Source organism: Crotalus tigris, unplaced genomic scaffold (genome assembly GCF_016545835.1).
Source record: "Crotalus tigris isolate CLP2741 ecotype Arizona unplaced genomic scaffold, ASM1654583v1 scf7180000018884.865410, whole genome shotgun sequence".
Taxonomy (NCBI): domain Eukaryota; kingdom Metazoa; phylum Chordata; class Lepidosauria; order Squamata; family Viperidae; genus Crotalus; species Crotalus tigris.
In genome coordinates, this window is record NW_024097256.1 from 478,791 (window position 1) to 497,207 (window position 18,417).

The window sequence follows — 18,417 nt, forward strand, 5'->3', positions numbered from 1 at the left end:
GATAGAATCAAGATCACGTGAAGTTTTAATATCACTTTTCAAGGCCTTGGTAAGGCCACACTTGGAATACTGCATCCAGTTTTGGTCACCACGATGTAAAAAAGTTGTTGAGACTCTAGAAAGAGTACAGAGAAGAGCAACAAAGATGGTATAGGGTTTCCTGCCTGAGCAGGGGCGTTGGACTAGATGACCTCCAAGGTCCCTTCCAACTTTACTACTATTATTATATGCTTCCAAAAAATTGGGTACAAATTCAAAGAAAAGGACTTACGAGTCTTTGTTCTGTTTCATTCTATGAATGTCTTTCAGAATGCCCATCATATCTGCAAAGCTACTGGCCTTTGAGAGAGACATCGTGTCGTCGTCGTCCGAATCCTTTGGGTCGGTTTTGCAACATTCAGAAGCTGCAGAGCAAAGCATGGAAACGGATGGAAGTTCGGGACTGTCTAAGTCAGCCTCCTCTTCTGTGATGTCACTAATGACAAAGGAAGTTGTAGACTGGAATGCGGGTCCAAAGCAGGGCAAGGGAGAAGACACGTTTGAACTTCCTGGAGATAATAATTCTGGCGTTAATGAAGAGGAAGCTGAAAAAAAAAACAACGTAAGGAGACATGAACTGGCTGCCATATCAGGGGTTTTGTTCTTGCAAAGCAATAGCACTTAGACCAGCGGTTCTCAACCTTTTTAATGCCGTGACCCCCCCCCCAACTGGTCATAAGTCGAAGACTACTCAACCGGTCATAAGTTGAGGACTACTCAACTGGTGCAGCACCGTTTGCAGAATGGGACTTTTGGCAGGGTCAGCAGGGCAGAGACAGCCTGGACAATTCCTATGGGCTTTTGAAAGCCAATAGAATTAGACTCTATTCAAGAGAGTCTATTCTATTGGCTTTCCAAAGCCAATAGAATAAAGGGGAGTAGCACAGCTAAGGAAAAGGGGGGAAAAAATTGGCGGACTGCGTTGTTTGGTGACCCCCGTGAAATGGTCATTCGACCCCAAATGGGCTCGCGACCCATAGGTTGAGAACCACTGACTTAGACTTATATACTGCTTCAGCGGGTTAGAGTCAGGACATTGCCTCCAACAATCTGGATCCTCATTTTATCAACCTCAAAAGGATGGAAGGCTGAATCAACCCTGAACCGGTCAAAATCGAACTCCTGACAGTCAGCACTGAATTAGCTTGCGATACTGCATTCTAACCACTGTGCCACCACGGCTCTTACATAGCTTCTCTTGCAGCACTTGCCTTGGTTGATCTCTTCACCAACAGCATTATACCACCCCCCCTTTCCTCAACAGCTCCCAATAATGCAACAGAAGGGTTACAGATCCTTTCCACCCCATGCTTTCCTATTATATTGAGCAACTCCTAAACAGAAATGCTTTCAATATCTACAGTATTCCTCAACTTGCGACCAGAGATGGGCCCACAATTTTGGATCAGGTGCCACATGACCTGCTTTGATTTTACACCTGTTTTTATGATGATTGTTAAAACGATATTGTGATCGTTTAAGTGAACCATGTGGTTGTGTGAAGCTATTTTATCCAATGGACATTTTTTTTTTTTTGCTGGAAAATGGCAATGTCATTCTATGCGATCACGTGACCCTGCAGCACTGCAATTGGTCATACGTGCAAGCTGGTTATCAAATGCCCAAAATGTGATCACGCAGCCATGGAGATGGTGCAGCGATCCTAGCTTTGAGGATGGGTTATAAGAAAACCATTTTTCGAGTCCATTGTAACTTCGAACTGTCATTATGTGACAGTTGGTATGTAGAGCGTGTTTCTCAACCTCAGCAAATTTAAGATGTGTGGAATTCTGGGAGTTGAAGTTCATGGGTCTTAAAAGTTGTTGAGACTGAAGAACACTAATCCAGAGTCTATGGTTCCAATCTCACAAGGTCAACAGGAGCTAGTTATCAGCCCCAGATAGGCAGAGACATGTAAGAGGTTTTTTTTCCCCAAGTAAAAACTAGGACTGCCTGCTTTGCATGCTAGAAGCAGTTTCTTCTCATAGCTTGTTTTAACAGCCTCTACACAAGAGCAAGAAAATATTTTATAATAATTTTTGGAACCAGGATAGCCCATCTTTCAGCCTAGAAAAGCAACACTTGCAGGCCACACGGGATTCAAGAACAAGCTGTCAAAACGGGCATAAAAATAGAAGAACCAAGGTTCCACAGACTCTTTTGCTTGACAGGCTGTTTGTAGTAACTGCATTACAGCTGCATTAAACATACTAGTTGTTTCTCCGTTCTTTCACGTTTTCTGCTTTCAAATGGATAAGCAAGTTGTAAGTTAAATCCCAGGTAAGAGGGCAGTGATATGATTAGCTAAGAGGGTTTAATAACTCCAGTATAGATTTTGAAGATGGTAGAGGACAGGAAGACCTGGAGGAACATTGTCCATGGGATCGCGATGGGTCGGACACGACTTTGCAATTAACAACAACAATAGATTTTGACCTCAGAGGCAGTTAAGTTGGCACAGACACTAAACAGACTGGCAAGACAGGAACCCAGCATCATCTCTGTCGTGCCAACCCACTCACGTGCCTGCACGAGGCCTCTCACCACCAGCAGCCAACTAGATAAATTTTTAAATAACAAGGCTGCTGTAATTATTCCAGGCCCAGACCACAGCGTCTCCAAAGAGGAGAGAGACCATAAAAGAGTATAAACTTTAAAATACGCTGCAATAGTTTATACATGACAGGTTAATCCCACTGAGTTCAATCTCTAAATTAGTGGCAGACAGTAAATTGGTTCTTAAATTACAAGAGGATGCAGAGGTAAAACAGTCTTGTTGAACACAGAAATGTTGCAGATTAAACTAAACACATGACCCCAGGATGGTGCATCTGTTGTAAATAACATGCAGGGGTGCCAAAGGCCTGAATTTCAATAACGCGACTGTGGGGATGTTCGTAAGTGCAAGGACTGGACATAAGTCACTTTTTCATTGACTTTGCAACTTCAAAGTCACCAAATGAACGGTTGCAAATCAAGGACTATCTGTAAAGTGTAGACATTTTGGCTCGCTTTTAATTCTTGGTATGAGGTTTTCAATACTGAGTTGCTGGACGTTTACCTGAATCTCCAGCAACAATTTTAGCGATCTGACTCCGCAGGTGACTCAATTCTTCCTGGAGTTCTGTGGTCCGACTCAAGGCAGGTAAACATGGCTTCTTCAGAGCCAACAATTTTTCTTCTTGCTTTCTCAAATTTGGGACCGAAGCATTCCGCTGAATAACAAAGAATGGAGTAGGTTTCCATCTGTGCTTCAGTGGACGTGTGTCTGTCCTAGAAGTCAAGAACCCAACATTCAGTGAAACTGACCTTGATCAAGAAGAAACAGCTAGCCTGAACTGAAGGGCTGTGCAGTGCAAAGGGCATTTGCTTCACGGAGCCTATAAATCAGTGATGGCGAACCTATGACACACATATCAAAGGTGACACACCACGAGATGGGTGACACACTAGCATTAACCAGCTCCCAACAACTATTCTCAAAAGCACACGCCGTTCTTGGATGAGGCCGCAGACAGTACATGAGAATAAGGTGTGCTCTTCTGTAGCCTCTGGGATCTTTGGAAGTGGCATGAGTACAGGGCACGCCTTTACAGTTTTCAGAGGTAGCACAGGCTACCAAAGAGTGTTATCCAAAGTTGCTTTGAGAACGGAGGCCTATCAAACAGAAAGAGAACGCCGCCTGAAGGGAAGCAGTAGGTGGCAGACCGCATGGAGCGCTGGGTTCTCAACTATGGCCACTTTAAGACTTGTGGACTTCAATTCCCAGAATTCCTCAGCCAGCTTTGCTGGCTGAGGAATTCTGGGAGTTGAAGTCCACAAGTCTTAAAGAGGCCAAGGTTGAGAACCCCTGCTTTAGTGACTTGAGGTCCCAAAACAAGAGAGTATCTTCACTTTAGTAGCTGTGGAGAAGACATTTCAGGGCAAAGCTACATTGGTTCCCTTTCTTGTTTACTTCTGGCCAGCATCCCAGCCAGATACTCGGCAGAAATTACATCAGATGTGGGAGGGAAAAGTTTTCGTTGATGCGTAGCTGGTTATGACAAGCTCTTTGGAGTACTTTAAAGACCAAACAGCTGAACAGGTGGAATATGGAAGCCTTTGCATTTGTCCTTGAACCAACAGAAGTCAACAAAGTTGTAGAATGTGCTGTAGAGCAGGGGTCTTCAAACTTGGCCCTTTTATGACTTGTGGACTTCAACTCCCAGAATTCCTCAGCCAGGCATGCTAGCTGAGGAATTCTGGGAGTTGAAGTCCACAAGTCTTAAAGTGGCCAAGGTTGAGAACCCCTGCCTTAAAGCAATGTCTTTTCCTGGCCTCTGCAGCTGCTGGCTGATTCTGGAATAAGATACATTTGTTGAAGATTCTCCCAAGGGGTCATCCATACGCAAGCCAGGCACAGTCACTCAGAATCAACTCTTGACCTCAGAATATGGGCCACTGGACAGTCCTGATGGAAGCACATAGTCATCCCTCATCCTGCCCAAGATCCTCTCTTGTCTAATTATGCGATAACAAAGATAGTGTCAGAATCCAATTATACTTCATCTCCAGTTATCAATTATAGAAAACCCCATTTCTGCCCTCTCTGGATTCTGTCATAAAGAAAGAGAGGGGGGTGAACAAAGAGGCTTTATGGCCCTCACTTCCTTTGGTACAACTTCAAAGGGTTTGAATGTGGTTAGCACCAAAAGGCCTTATCATAACAAAGGAGGCTATTTACCTTTCATGTAGTTTATCTGAAGTCTCCATCCAGACGGAAGAAAGAAAAAAAGGGGTGGGATTGTGATGCCTGAAACTGTCACTGGAAGAGGGGGGTGATTGGGTGGGACTACCGGGGAACCCCTTAAAACCTCGAATGGGAGAGCTTGAACCCCAAGTCCTGTCTAGAATGCCTGCAACCATTTTCTCTTAATAAAGGATTCCTGTTGGAAGAATTATTCCAAGAGTTCTGTCTTCTTAAGATGCAAAGTGGGGTGGGTCTTTACAGATAGCTTTGGAGAAGCTATCCAACAAACAATTACAAAAACACAATTTAAGTCTAGGAGAAGAAGACAACATTAGGAAGAAACATAAACTGACCATGTCTTAATTCCTGCACTGGGGATGTTCGAAAGAGTTTGAAAAAGGAGTAGGGACCTACCTGACTCTGGCATATGTTTCTTCATCATCGGAGGCAATCCAGGCAACATCTGCCAGAGTGGGAACAGGGGGGATGTCATTGAAATAGAAATCAGAAATGTCTGGGAGTGGCTAGAGGAGAGAAAACACCAATCTCATTACCTAACTCAGCACCATTTTTTTTTAGCACTGTTCTATGGAAGATCTTCTCTTTACAAATATTTCCTGCTTCATCTTTGGGCCCAGCTTGGCTTAGAATTCTAGAAATTACATCTGCCAAATTAAAGAAGGGTACAGAAAACCAACATCTGATGAATCTAGATCAGTGGTTCTCAACCTTTCTAATGCCGCGACCCCATAATACAGTTCCCCATGTTGTGGTGACCCCCAGCCACTTATACATCATCGGGTGCCAGGGGCGTGGCCAAAGGGGGAAAAAATGGCGGACAGCCTTGTTTGGCGACCCCCGTGAAATGGTCGTTCGACCCCAAATGGGGTCCCGACCCACAGGTTGAGAACCACTGATCTAGACAGGCAGCATAATCTGAAACAGGGGCGTCCTTACCCCTCAATCAGGCATTCTCTTGTTCTGGATTCCAGCTGGTCATGCCTTTTGTAGATATTATAAGCTAGGGCGGGGGTAGGCAACCTTGGCTCTTTTATGACTCGTGGACTTCAGCTCCCAGAATTCCTGAGCCAGCCATGCTAGCCCTGAGCTAGGGGATCTTGCTGGCTACCTTATAGGCATTGTAGCTGAAAACATCTGTAGGGGGCACACCACATTTGCACACCCAGGCAATAAGGTGATATACGCTGAAGCAGCTCAACTGTCACTCATTGCCTGTTTTTTCCAAGTAATCTTGGCTGATGTTGATTGAGAATGCTCGTATTTTGGCTGACTCTTGAAGAGTGGGGGAGAGGTTGGTTTGTTTTGTTTGCTTTATTTGTCTTTGTGACTATAATAAATTCCTTGTTCTTTTGCAAAACTCCCAAGTCTCCCTTGAAGATGCACTAGCTCTCCTGTTTCAACTGTCTGCAGGACAGCAGTGACTTTGCTCTTAGAGAAAATCACATGTGGACAATTTCTGTAGGATGGCAAGTAAATGAAGGTCATTTACAAAAAGCAGCTAATCTGGTGGATTTATGGTAAAATAATAACTTTTAATTTTGGTGATCCTATCCTCAAGTCTAAAGAAGAGCTAGACTCCGAAGGACATGTCTGCCACTGGTTTATATATTTACAACTGAAAGAAAGATTTAAATTAGACAAAAAGAACTATGGGTTTGACTCTGTCAAAAATGAATTGGAAATCCTACTGTGTGGTAGTGATGAGCAGTGGGCAAGGAACTTTGCATACAGTGTAAAGTTTGAACAATGGGAGAATATGTGGACGAAAAGTTTAAAATTTATATTAAATTGCAATTTAAAAGAAAATTGTTATAAAATGATGTATTGCTGGTATTTAACACCAAGTACGTTATCAAGAATGTATAAAGGTATTTCAAATGAACGTTGGAAATGCCAATGTAAAGAAGGGACTTTTTATCATTTATGGTGGACATGTGATAAAACAAAGAAATATCGTAGTAGGATTCATATTCTAATACAGAAGATTCTCAAAGTGAATATAAAGATAAAAACCAAAAATTTTATTGGGCTTAATGGAAAAAGACTTGGAAAGCAAAAGATTAGTTTATGCACAAAAATGGAAGGACCATTTAACTCCCACAATGGACGAATGGTTGCAAAAGTTGATGGAGTTAGCAGAGATGGCTAAATTGACTGCTTTGATAAAAGAAAACAACACAAGTACTTTTGTTTCTACTTGGAAACCGCTTCTGGACTTTGTGCTTGAGGTGGGGGGAAAAATGAAACTTTGATTTTGGGTTTTACTGATTAGATAGATCTGTTGTTATGGAAACGGCTAGTTTATACTACTATGTAAAATCAAAAAATTGAGGTTCAATGCTACTTCTTATTCTACTGCAGTAAAGGGAGTTGGAAGTCAATACCTTTTTTTCTTTTTTTTCCCTTCCTCTCTACACTTTTCTCTTCCCTTTTCCCTCCCCGTTTTTTTCTATTATTTGCTTGTGTATTTTATATTATAAACCAGTGATGGCGAAACTTTTAGAGACCGAATGCCCAAACTGCAACCCAAAACCCACTTATGCATCGTCGAGTGCCAGATGGGCATGGCTGCGATGGTAATGGCATACTGGGTGAGACTAAAAAAAGGGTCAATCAATCAATTCCAATTTTGCAAGATCTTTTTTTTCCCCTGCAAGAAGTTGAAATTAACTGATTAAACCTTTTTCTTTTCTTTTTTTTGCACACAGCAGCAGAGGCCTAAAGCGAAAAGGTTTTATAAAATCCAGCTGAAGGCCTAGGACTGGGGCGACAGCGCACATGCCCACAGAGAGGGCTCTGAGTGCCGCCTCTGGCACCCATGCCATAGGTTCGCCACTACTGTTATAAACTAACAAAAAGGACTGATGGAAAAGCAAGCAGCTAATTTGCAAAAACAACAATGAATGCTCTACAAATATATGTGTCTTCACAAGCAGAGGAAGGCACTGTCCCTTACTCCCATGTAATGTTTTAACAATCACATGAAATCTATCCAGATTGTTAAATCTCACACAGTCTCTGCTTTCTCAACTCTGTGATCTCGTGAAATATGAGAATACTGAAATCTTAGAATACTAAAATCTCAGAAGATTCCGGGTTTAACAACGGCATTTAATTTGGAAGGTCAGTGGATGCCACCTAAGGTGTGACAGATAGCAGTTAATTTGTAAAAACATGCTGAAAAGATGCACCTAGTTCTTTTGAGATTGGAAACAATCTCAAAAGCAGGTTTTGACCTCCTTCCATAGAATAATATACACCAATATTAAAGTCTTGGTGATGATTACTAATGATCATTTTGTTTAGAATGCTGGGATGGGTGGGGTGCTTTCTGGTTTTCTGTAATTTACAATCTATCAACAAAGTAACCCTTTTAAGATTTCCTATCTGATGTTTATTGTCACCTAATACATTTGATACTGATATCCTATTGTTGCAATCCTATTTGTACTAATCTGGGACCAGGTTCTCCAGAATGCATGTAAGATTAGGTTGTGAATGACTTTGTGCAAATATTGTTACATCAAATACCAAAAGTTGTTCTACAGTCAATAAAGAGAGATTTTTGGCAGGAGCTGCATTTCTTCTAAAGGCCTTCTATAGAATCTGCAAGCTATATGACCATGGTAGCGAACTTGTGGCACGCAGAGCCCTCTCTGTGGGCACAGACGCCGTTGCCCCAGTCCTAGGCCTTCAGCTGGGTTTTATAAACCTTTTTTGCTTTAGGCCTCCACTGCCGTGTGCAAAAAAAAAAAAAAAGTTCCAATCAATCAATCAATTTTAACTTCTCGCGGGGAAAAAAAAGATCTCGCAAAGTTGGAATTGATTGATTGAACTTTTTAGTCCCACCCAGTCTGCTGTTACCACCACAGCCACGCCCACCCAGTGGGCCACGCCCACCCGGCACCTGACAATATGTAAGTGGGTTTTGGGTTGCAATTTGGGCACTCGGTCTCTAAAAGGTTCGCCATCACTGCTATATGATAAACAGAGTTAGGACTTCCAAAAATTTGCAAACATATTAGTAAATATTAAACAACCTTTTATCAATTAAAAACATCCCAAAGGTCTTTTTTTCCCAGAAGGCAACTGGACTTTCTTAGTGTTTTCTTAGTGTTAGTGTTTTCCTTGAAACCATTTTGAAAGCTTCTTGGATGAGAAGTGAAATGTTTTCAGAGAAAATACCAAGAAAATCCAGTTGCCTTTTGGAAAAAAAACACTTTGGGACAACCATGGCCTGGATGATTGATACACAATCACAAATACACAACTTTACCTGGAAGGAAGCTCTGTGACATGGTTTTAAAGGAAGGCTTGTTCCAATTCTTCTCACAAAACTGCGAGATGACCCATAGGGTTTGTTCTGCCAAATTGGTATTGTCTGAGGACCAATACAATATTAAATGAAATTATTCAATTAGTAGATAAGGAGCAGTTGTAAAAACTGTCTCCCCAGTTTCATGCAAGACACTAAATATATATTTAGAGGTTTGCTGAGCACTTGCAGCTAACTTTACTATCACCTTCACAAAACAATGGAAGAAGTAACTAACTTTGGATACATCCCTCAGTGGAACTTGAGTGATTCATTTCATTGCTCTTGTTTGCTCAATCTTTCATGCTGCTTATATGTTAATGTTTTGGGATATTAATGGCCAATATGCAAAATGAACTTTCCGACTGCTACAAAATTTGCATCCTAAATCAGTCTTCCATTGTAAAATTGTATAGTAGTCTATCCTTTCACAACAACACTGTGATGACTCTGTATGCAGATCACAACAAGCCACTGCAAGCCTGATGAGTTCAACTGTCATTTATCAAATCAAGTGAAGTTTAACACAGTAAAGCAGGTGATGACTTGGTCATCCACTTTTTAGTTTAGCTGGCTCCACAAACACAAAGTGAATTATTTCAGCCAGAAAAATATGAAGGAAACAATTCAAAATAAAAATGTTTTAAAGACAGCGGCCTTAATGCAATTTTATTACTATTATCAAGAAACAACATGGAATGCATTTTGATCCATAATATTATAACTGTACCTGCTGGTCTGGGATAATTCTGTTTAAAGGGGATTTATCTTTATAATATACTAAGGAATTTGTAAACATCTGGCTTTATAAATACAGACAGTGCATCCTGGGACTTTAGCTACTGGTCATTTTCTGCCTGATCATTTTAAACAGTTATCCTGCAACTGTTTATTAGTCTCTAAAGCAGTGGTTCTCAACCTTTCTAATGCCGTGACCCCATAATACAGTTCCCCATGTTGTGGTGACCCCCAACCACTTATACATCACCGGGTGCCAGGGGCGTGGCCAAAGAAAAGAGGGAAAAAATGGCAGACAGCCTTGTTTGGCGACCCCCGTGAAATGGTCGTTCGACCCCAAATGGGGTCCTGACCCACAGGTTGAGAACCACTGCTCTAAAGGCTGCAGAACTTTTCTTTAAAAATGAGGCATCGAATTTCATTTTCAGAAACATTAGTATGTAGATTGTATATAGCAAACAGACTAATTAATGGTGGAATAGAGACAATGTGGAAATTGGAAGGCCTCCCCACAATTCTATAACTGCCCTTGAATTACAAAAGGAACATTTCTTTATCCTAATGCTTTGCGAGGATATAAATTGCTAAGATAAAGCAGGAAAATGCAAGTATTGTCAAAACAAAAAACAATTATAATGTCATAGGACGCTGTCACAACATGTTAAAAATAATTTATTATGGCAAGTGACTCAAGAAGAGAACTCTGCCTCCATCGTAGAAAGTTTAATAGTTTCTGTAATTGGCATTGACAACCTTTTTCAACACTCAGCCTGGGTGTGTCACAGGGGATCCTGTACAAGAGTACAATCAGAATAAATAAATTAAAAAAAAAAAAAAACTAGAGCCAACTCAGGTAATGATTATAATGGGACAACCGTGCTTTGGAAATCTCACTTGAGAATGATGATCATTGAAGTTTATTATGGTCATAAACCACCATAATAAAAAGAAATAAACTTCCCAACTGAGCATATGTTTGTACACTATAAAACACTGAAAGATACGGAAACAGAGATAAAAGTGAAATGGGCCAAAATTCTCAGTGGTGTGGGAGGAGGGCCTGTGAATTTGGGATGTTTTTGTCAAATTCTATGGTCAAAGCAATAAACAAACTGAACTGATGGAATATGGGGAGGGGCGGGGGGGGCTGAATAATTTCTCTCCAAATGTCAATTTAGAATTTAGCTGTTTTCAGAGATTTCTGCGTACATGTTTGTCAGCTGGAAGAAACAACACATTTCCTTGTTTGACCTGCAAGAACAATTTAACAGCGGGGGGGGGGGGGTTTGAATAGGTCTGAATGCCAGCCTGTGTGAAAAGGGCAGGACAACAAACACATGTGGCTATCTCAAGGTCACTCTGATCTTGACCTGGGATGCCTAGTCTCCTGTCCAGCAACACTGAAGGCAAGATACTAAATCTCAACAGGTTGAGAAAAGGCTCAACCTGCTAGGTAGATGTCTGGGATCAAGGACCTTTGGCCTTGCCCTCATCGTAAAGGAGAAGGAGGGGAGAAGCCCAATCATTTGAAGACTGGTGAGCAGAACATGTTGTCTCAGTTCCAAACTGTTCCCATCTTGCCCAGCGTAATCAGATTCTGGATTGACAGAAAGTGTCTTCTACAGTTCAATTTGTTTTTTTTTTTTCCCCAAATTAGCTGTAGTTATCTAATAGCCTTAAGGAGGCGAGAAATCCTTATATAAAGAACAATTTGGAGCAGAATCTAAAACATTCAAGGCATGGGAGCAGTTAGCCCAATAACAAGAGGTAGCTGTGCTCAAAATAAAATTTGGATGGAGAGGCTTCAAGAGACATCTGCGAATGTTGCTCAGTCTCTCCAGCTCTGGCATACTGACGGCACAATGACTAAACAAGCGCACAAAGCAAATAGATCACCAAACAAAATTATCTCAAGATGAGACACAAATGTCCAGGCACATATTATAAATGTAAAGACCTGGCTCTCTGGAGAAGTTTATGATGCTGGGAAAGATGGAAGAAAAGAGGGGAATGACCAATAGCAAAATGGATGAATTCAAATGCCACAGTGATGGACTCGCCACCGGAAGACCTAAAGGGTCAGTATAGGGGCAGATTGTCCTGGAGAAAATATACTGAGGTAGTCACTATGAGTCTACACTGATCTGATGGCATATAATCAATCAATCAATAAATAAATCAATCAGATAAATCAAGTTATAAAACAGGGGACTTCCTTGACAATGGGGGAGGCAGTATCAACTATTCAGAGTAAGTCCAAAATTGGACAACCTTTGCCCTTTTGTACACAGTGGTAAGATCCAGCCGGTTCGCACTTCGGCAGAACCGGTAGCTAATTTTTTGTTGCCTAGGCCCAGAACGGACTTACAGAAGCGGCATCCACACAGAGAACCGGTTGTTCATTTATTTGAATCCCACCACTGCTTGTACATATATATTTTTGCCTAGTTCCTGAAAATCATCTATGGCAGGCTTGAAGCGTCAGGCCTCAGCTTCATCATGCTAATCATGCACTGAACACCAAAACAAGGTTCCATGTATCTTTAATTTTCAAAATAACAATTTGGAGATTAAATTTCACCCACTAGAGGACGACATTCTCTAAAGCAATATACCTGGAAGAATAGGCTAATTTGTCTTTTAAGGGTTGCTTATCTTAAGGTGTTTGAGTGTCCTTTTCACTGAAATGTTGTATTTATTTTCACTTTTTACCACCCACAGTTGTCTAAAGGTGGATGGCCTTATACATTTTAACAGTATTTAAATAAAATAAATAAGCAATCCATAACAGTGTATTCTCAAAATAAACAATCAGGTACTTACTGATTCAGCTTCCATCTCTGTCCATACAAGAAGTATAGATAAGTCAGGAAAAAATTGAAGTCCCAAGAATTATATATAAACCGAACAGTATTTCATCCCTAAAGAAAATTATTGGCTCGTTACAAATACAGATTATTTACTTGGATGAATGCAAATTTCACAGTTGTTTCAGGTAATTCAAAGAAGATAAGCAAGGCCTGAGGGGCCTTTAATGATGCTGTTGAAACATCTGACAGTCTGCCAAACAGAAATGGCAGTTTCTTGTACTCTTAAAAAGATATTCCTCATAGACTCTTACGCAGCCTTTCAATTACACAAATTCCCTTGATAATTTGCTTCACTGCTCAATTACATAACTATTAGGATAACATTCAGGTAGTAAGACAAGTCCCTCCGTTGACAAGAGCTATGCCACTCTTCAGCTTGGAAAGAGGGCAGCTATTTTATTACTGAAATAAAAGACAAAAATTAGAGTAAAATACTTAGATTAGCAATTTCTTCATGCCTTTTGCCACTTTTACCTGTCATCTTTCACTGGAGAAAATATACGGTCATTATTACATACCAATTGAAGTGAAAGAGAATATTACCTTGTAGTTACAATATTTAAACTTTTATGCTAATTAACGACTGCAATAAAGTCATTTTTTTTTCTGCCCTCCCTAAATATGGAACTCACCGGATAATCTGAAGGAGAGCTCAGCTTTCCCTCATAATGGAAGATCTGTGGTGTGAGATCCCATTCACCAAAGGTATTACAGAACAGATTGGTGATTATTCCTATAGTGATTATTCTGTTGAATAACAACATAAACCACTTTATTTAAAGAACATGAATATGAACAAATGCTGTTTGTGGGAAATAAAATGCATAAGTATTAATTCTGTTCTATAAAAAATAAGTTATACTTTCATTTCGCTCTTCAGCCACCTGATTTTGTGATGCAATTATCTGGTTCCTAAAACCAACCAGATAAGACAAATAACCCCCACATTTGTGACATGGACTTTTAGACGGACCATGTTTCACTAGATGTTGACTACTTAGTTTGGCTTTGAAAACACAGTCAGTCCCTGATTTGGCTCATAAGAATGAAAAAAAAAAAAAAGAAACAGATATCAAGTGTTAGCAATTTTTTACAGAAGTTCACAAGGGGAAAAAGCAAAATAAGACAAAAAGAAATAAACACAAAGTTTGACTAAAAGAAATAAACATGTTTAACTAAAACATTAAGCTAGCCAACTAAATAAGATTTTCTATTCTGTTCAGAGGCAATTAACAGTTTCTGTTAATCATGGCAAACTTTACAAAAGAAAAGAAAAGAAAATGTAATTATTGATATGTCCTACTGGAGAGTCAATTCTCCAATCTACACAAGAGTTTGACATGTGCCATTCCTGGTATCACCATCAGCCACCCCAAGATAACTTATTGATAGCAAAAGTTTCTTGACAAGTCATTTTTTTTTATTATTATTATTTTTTATTTTTATTTTTAACCAACAAGACAAAACAGAACAAAGCAAAACATAACACACATACACACAATATATATACTCCTCCTTTTTTTTACAGCAATTACGTAACGGTAATCTAATATTTACATTTCCCCCTTATTCTTTAAATATTTGACAAGTCATTTAGATTAGTGCTCATCTACCCTCTGTTCATATGTCATGCATAATGCAGATATGCTGAAGGTGGAGCTCTTTGGCATTTATTTTGCCCAGCTTGGAGTAAGAGGAAAATCAAAGAGAGATCAGCAGCAACAATACACACCAGAAATTAAAAGCTAATGCTTAAGACAACTCAGTAGCTGATTTAGTTGGGAAAAAAATAAGGTATTTGTTTTGCCCAGCTTGCACTGTTAATATAAGGCCAAAGTATCTTTCCAGAGATGCATGGAATGGACAATACCAATTTTTACAGAAATCAATATTGATCCAACAATATCCTATCAGCTTCCCTAAAAATCAAAGAAAAAAAATTAATCTTTTTCAAAATCCACACACAAAATTTATGACGCTTAATTCAAAGACACATTCTCTGGAGCAGAAATGGGCAAAATGCATTATTAACAAATGCATAGCTAAGAAAAAAAAGGAAGACATTTAATGAAGTACCACTGTAAAGAGGCCTAAATGCTTTGGCCTGGTGGAGGTGGCATTATGCTGTACGCCTCATCATTATTGTTACTGTTCTCCTCATATAGACCATAACCATTCCGATTATATAACTTAATTGTACATAAAAAAAACCCTCTACTTTTATTTCATATAAGGGAGAGAATCCCAGGCCAGCGAGGTGAGATTCAGGAAGGGTACATGGGAAGCATGGGGAGGGTGCATGAGTGGTGGGAGAGTCATGGGGAGGTTTGGGAAGGGTACACTGGCTAACGCAGGTGCAGAGTGGTTAAGGAAGGGTGTGCAGGAGAGGGGGGAAAAAAAATCAGAAAAAAAGCCAATTCTCTCAAGTTTAAATGTTCTGAAAACAAAAGCAAAAAGCTGGTTCAATCACCAGTATTTTCATTTAAGGGGAAAAAAAAACACTGTATCATCATAGTACACTTACTCAGAAAAAGACAACGCTGAATTCTATTGAAGCTCTTCCAAGTAAATTATTGTGGAGTCAGCAGCTTGCGCTCTATGGGAAACTGTCAAAAAGAGAGATGAACTGCAGAAAAGCTTTGTCCTTACAAAGCTAATAACTTAATATCAATTTCTACTTTCTACAAACATCACTCCAGACATACCCCACCGAACCACCCGTTTTTTGGTCTGCTATACAGTACTACTACTTCACTACATAGCAAAATGAAAAATGCTTTTGAGGAAAAACTCATTACTTATCATTGCACCACAGCTTCAATTCTAAATACCTTTAAAGCATAATCTACCTAATGTAATGAGCTTTGAAAGCTTGAATAAAAGTTAGAAAATATGCATATAAGGATTTTAAATGTCAAGAAGCAGGATACATTCTATATGTCCTTAATTAGAGAGTATTTTTTAAAAAAAATATGAGATAGGATTGCAAACGGAGAGAAAATTATTTTTAACAAATAAAAAGCTAAAGTAAAAAGTTTCTTCCAGGACTACCTAGATTTAAAAAAAAAGGATGCTAAATCCTGATTCTCCAATTTAAGAAGCTCTGCCCCTCACAGGCATCTAATTTAGGGTTTTGGCAGGGTGGGTGGAGAATTGGAGGGAAGAGATGAGAGGCAATATTTTAAAAATAATGACAATAAAGGAGAACTTTGTGGCAAATCTGCAGAGGGGAATTAATAAGCCTTCCCGGATTAACAACTACTTGGCTTAGCAATGGAAATGGTGGTCACAATTATGGTCATAAGTCAAGGACTACCTGCACAGTATATAGCAGGGGTCTTCAAACTTAGCCCTTTTATGACTTGTGGACTTCAACTCCCAGAATTCCTCAGCCAGCTTTGCTGGCTGAGGAATTCTGGGAGTTGAAGTCCACAAGTCATAAAAGGGCCAAGTTTGAAGACCCCTGGGCAGACACTATAATCCTCACTAGCTGGATTTGGAGGGGAGGGACGGCCCCACCCCACCCGTCTGTGAGAGACAGCACTCTGCACCAGCTCAGGAGCCCTCTCTTCTCATTTCGTACCAGGAGGAAGGTTGGGCCTACGAGGCTGATAAAGTAAGACGGGGGGGGGGAGTAAGAAAGTCCCCTTAGTCCCCCCCCCACCCGCAAGCCGCCCCTCCCCCTTTCGCAAGTTCCCCTGACACGGTTCTGGATCCCCACCAGCGCCGCGTCCGTGGAGGCGGTGGTCCCGTCAGGCCGAGCCGAGTCCCCCGCCGCTCAGCGAAGACGACCCGGACGCGGAAAGCGATGTCGACGACCCCCGCCCCCCCCCAGGGCGAAGGCCGCTTCCCGACGCTCCCGGGTTGCCCTTCCGCTCGACAACTACGGCCCCCCAACGTCGCCCCGCTCCTCTCCTAGCGCATGCGCAAGGAAGGTCGCCGCGTGATGCCCCCACTCCCGCCCCGCCCCCTGGGTGACGTCAGAAGGCATCCCCCCGGGGGCGCGTGGATGCTCGAGGCAACCCTGGTTGGAATAAGCCCTGAAAGCATTTTTTTTTTTAAATTAAACGCGGTTTTTGGAATAAGCAGCGATTATCAGGGCTTGCTGAAGGCATCCAACGGGATCAGGTAATTCAATGTGCCAAGCTTGGATATTTCTTTTTTTAAATGAAGTTTTATTGATTATTTTCTTTTTAACAGAGTTCAAAGGTAATCATTCAACAAAACGTGTTGTCGGAGTATCTTATTCACTAATACATACTGAAAAGCAGAGACATCACCCTGCCAGCAAAAGTGCGTATAGTCCAGGCCATGGTTTTCCCAGTTGCAATGTATGGATGTGGAAGTTGGAGCATAAGAAAGGCTGAGAGCAAAGGAATTGAGGCCTTTGAACTATGATGCTGGAGAAGACTCCTGCGAGTCCCCTGGACTGCAAGGCGATCAAACCGGTCAGTCCTAGAAGAGATCAACCCCGACTGCTCTTTAGAAGGCCAGATCCTGAAGTTGAAACTCAAGTACTTTGGCCACCTAATGAGAAGGAAGGACTCACTGGAGAAGAGCCTAATGCTGGGAAAGATGGAGGGCAAGAGAAGAACGGGACGACAGAGAATGAGGTGGCTGGATGGAGTCCCTGAAGCAGTAGGTGTGAGCTTAAATGGACTCCAGAAGATGGTAGAGGACAGGAAGACCTGGAGGAACGTTGACCATGGGGTCACGATGGGTCAGACACAACTTCGCAACTAACAACAACAAATACAAATTACATTCCTAATCCCTAAATTTTTTCTCTAGCCAGTGATAAAATAGGTGGAATAATTAACCAGTAGAACAATCTGCCTCCAGAAGCTTTGAGTGCTCCAACACTGGAAGTCTTTAAGAAGAGACTGGACAGCCATTTGTCTGAAATGGTACAGTTTCCTGCCTGAGCAGGGAGTTGGACTAGATGACCTCCAAGGTCCCTTCCAACTTTATTATTATTATTATTATGTCCCAAGTTTGAAAATATTCTGTTTCTTCTTTTTCTTTCAACACTTAAAGTCTGTCCATTTCCGCAGTCTAGTTTTTTTTTTTTTTAAATTATTTCTTCTTCTGGTGATGTTTCTTTGTTCTTCCAGTATTGTGCAAATATAATTCTTGCTGTTGTTATCACGTGTAAACTCAGGTATGTACTTTGCTTATCAGGTTTTTCTGACATTATACAAGCTTGGATATTTCTACTTGTCTGGGATTTGGGGGGGGATGGTGTAGTGCATTACATGAATGCTCGTTGCTTGGTTCAACATATTGCACGGAATCACGTAGTGTTTCAGTGGGTTGGCCCAATCCAGTTTAGAGTCACAAACTATATGGTTCATAAACCAACCTAAAATATAACTTGGCATGTTTGAATTCAATCCAGGCACCTAAAAAAAAAGGAAAGTGCGAATGCTTCTCCAGAATACTGATTTCAAAGAAGTTAATACTTAGGGAAGCTTGGAACTGCAGCGTAGCTGTTCCTGCATTATTCTAAATCAGAGGTACCCCCCCCCCAATCATCCCCACAAATGGTGGTACATGGGCTTCCCCAGAATGTAAAAAATGTTAATCCTGTAACTTGCATTCTGACATCCAACATCTGGACACAAATATGAAAAGCCAGAATTGGTGTTTCTTTGGGGTGCATATTTTGGATTTTTCATTATAATGGATGCCTACAAGTGGGAAGT

The 18,417-nt window shown here is 40.9% G+C and overlaps 1 protein-coding gene across 3 annotated transcripts in view; it reads right to left on the reverse strand.

The window, feature by feature from the left end:
• The window catches only part of MTFR1L (mitochondrial fission regulator 1 like), a 23,165-nt gene extending 6,573 nt beyond the window's left edge, over nucleotides 1-16,592 (reverse strand). For 2 of the 3 annotated variants that reach the window (XM_039357282.1, XM_039357283.1), the window contains exons 1-8: nucleotides 16,434-16,590; nucleotides 15,237-15,318; nucleotides 13,345-13,459; nucleotides 12,666-12,763; nucleotides 9,066-9,170; nucleotides 5,183-5,292; nucleotides 3,101-3,312; nucleotides 272-584 (exon numbers count right to left, since the gene is read on the reverse strand). In XM_039357282.1, coding sequence (XP_039213216.1) covers nucleotides 272-584; nucleotides 3,101-3,312; nucleotides 5,183-5,292; nucleotides 9,066-9,170; nucleotides 12,666-12,680 — 755 coding nt within the window. In that variant the 5' untranslated portion in view covers nucleotides 12,681-12,763; nucleotides 13,345-13,459; nucleotides 15,237-15,318; nucleotides 16,434-16,590. Of the gene's footprint in view, nucleotides 1-271; nucleotides 585-3,100; nucleotides 3,313-5,182; nucleotides 5,293-9,065; nucleotides 9,171-12,665; nucleotides 12,764-13,344; nucleotides 13,460-15,236; nucleotides 15,319-16,433 lie in introns of all 3 variants that reach the window. The other variant, XM_039357284.1, reaches the window with a different exon arrangement.
• Nucleotides 16,593-18,417: the final 1,825 nt, after the last annotated feature.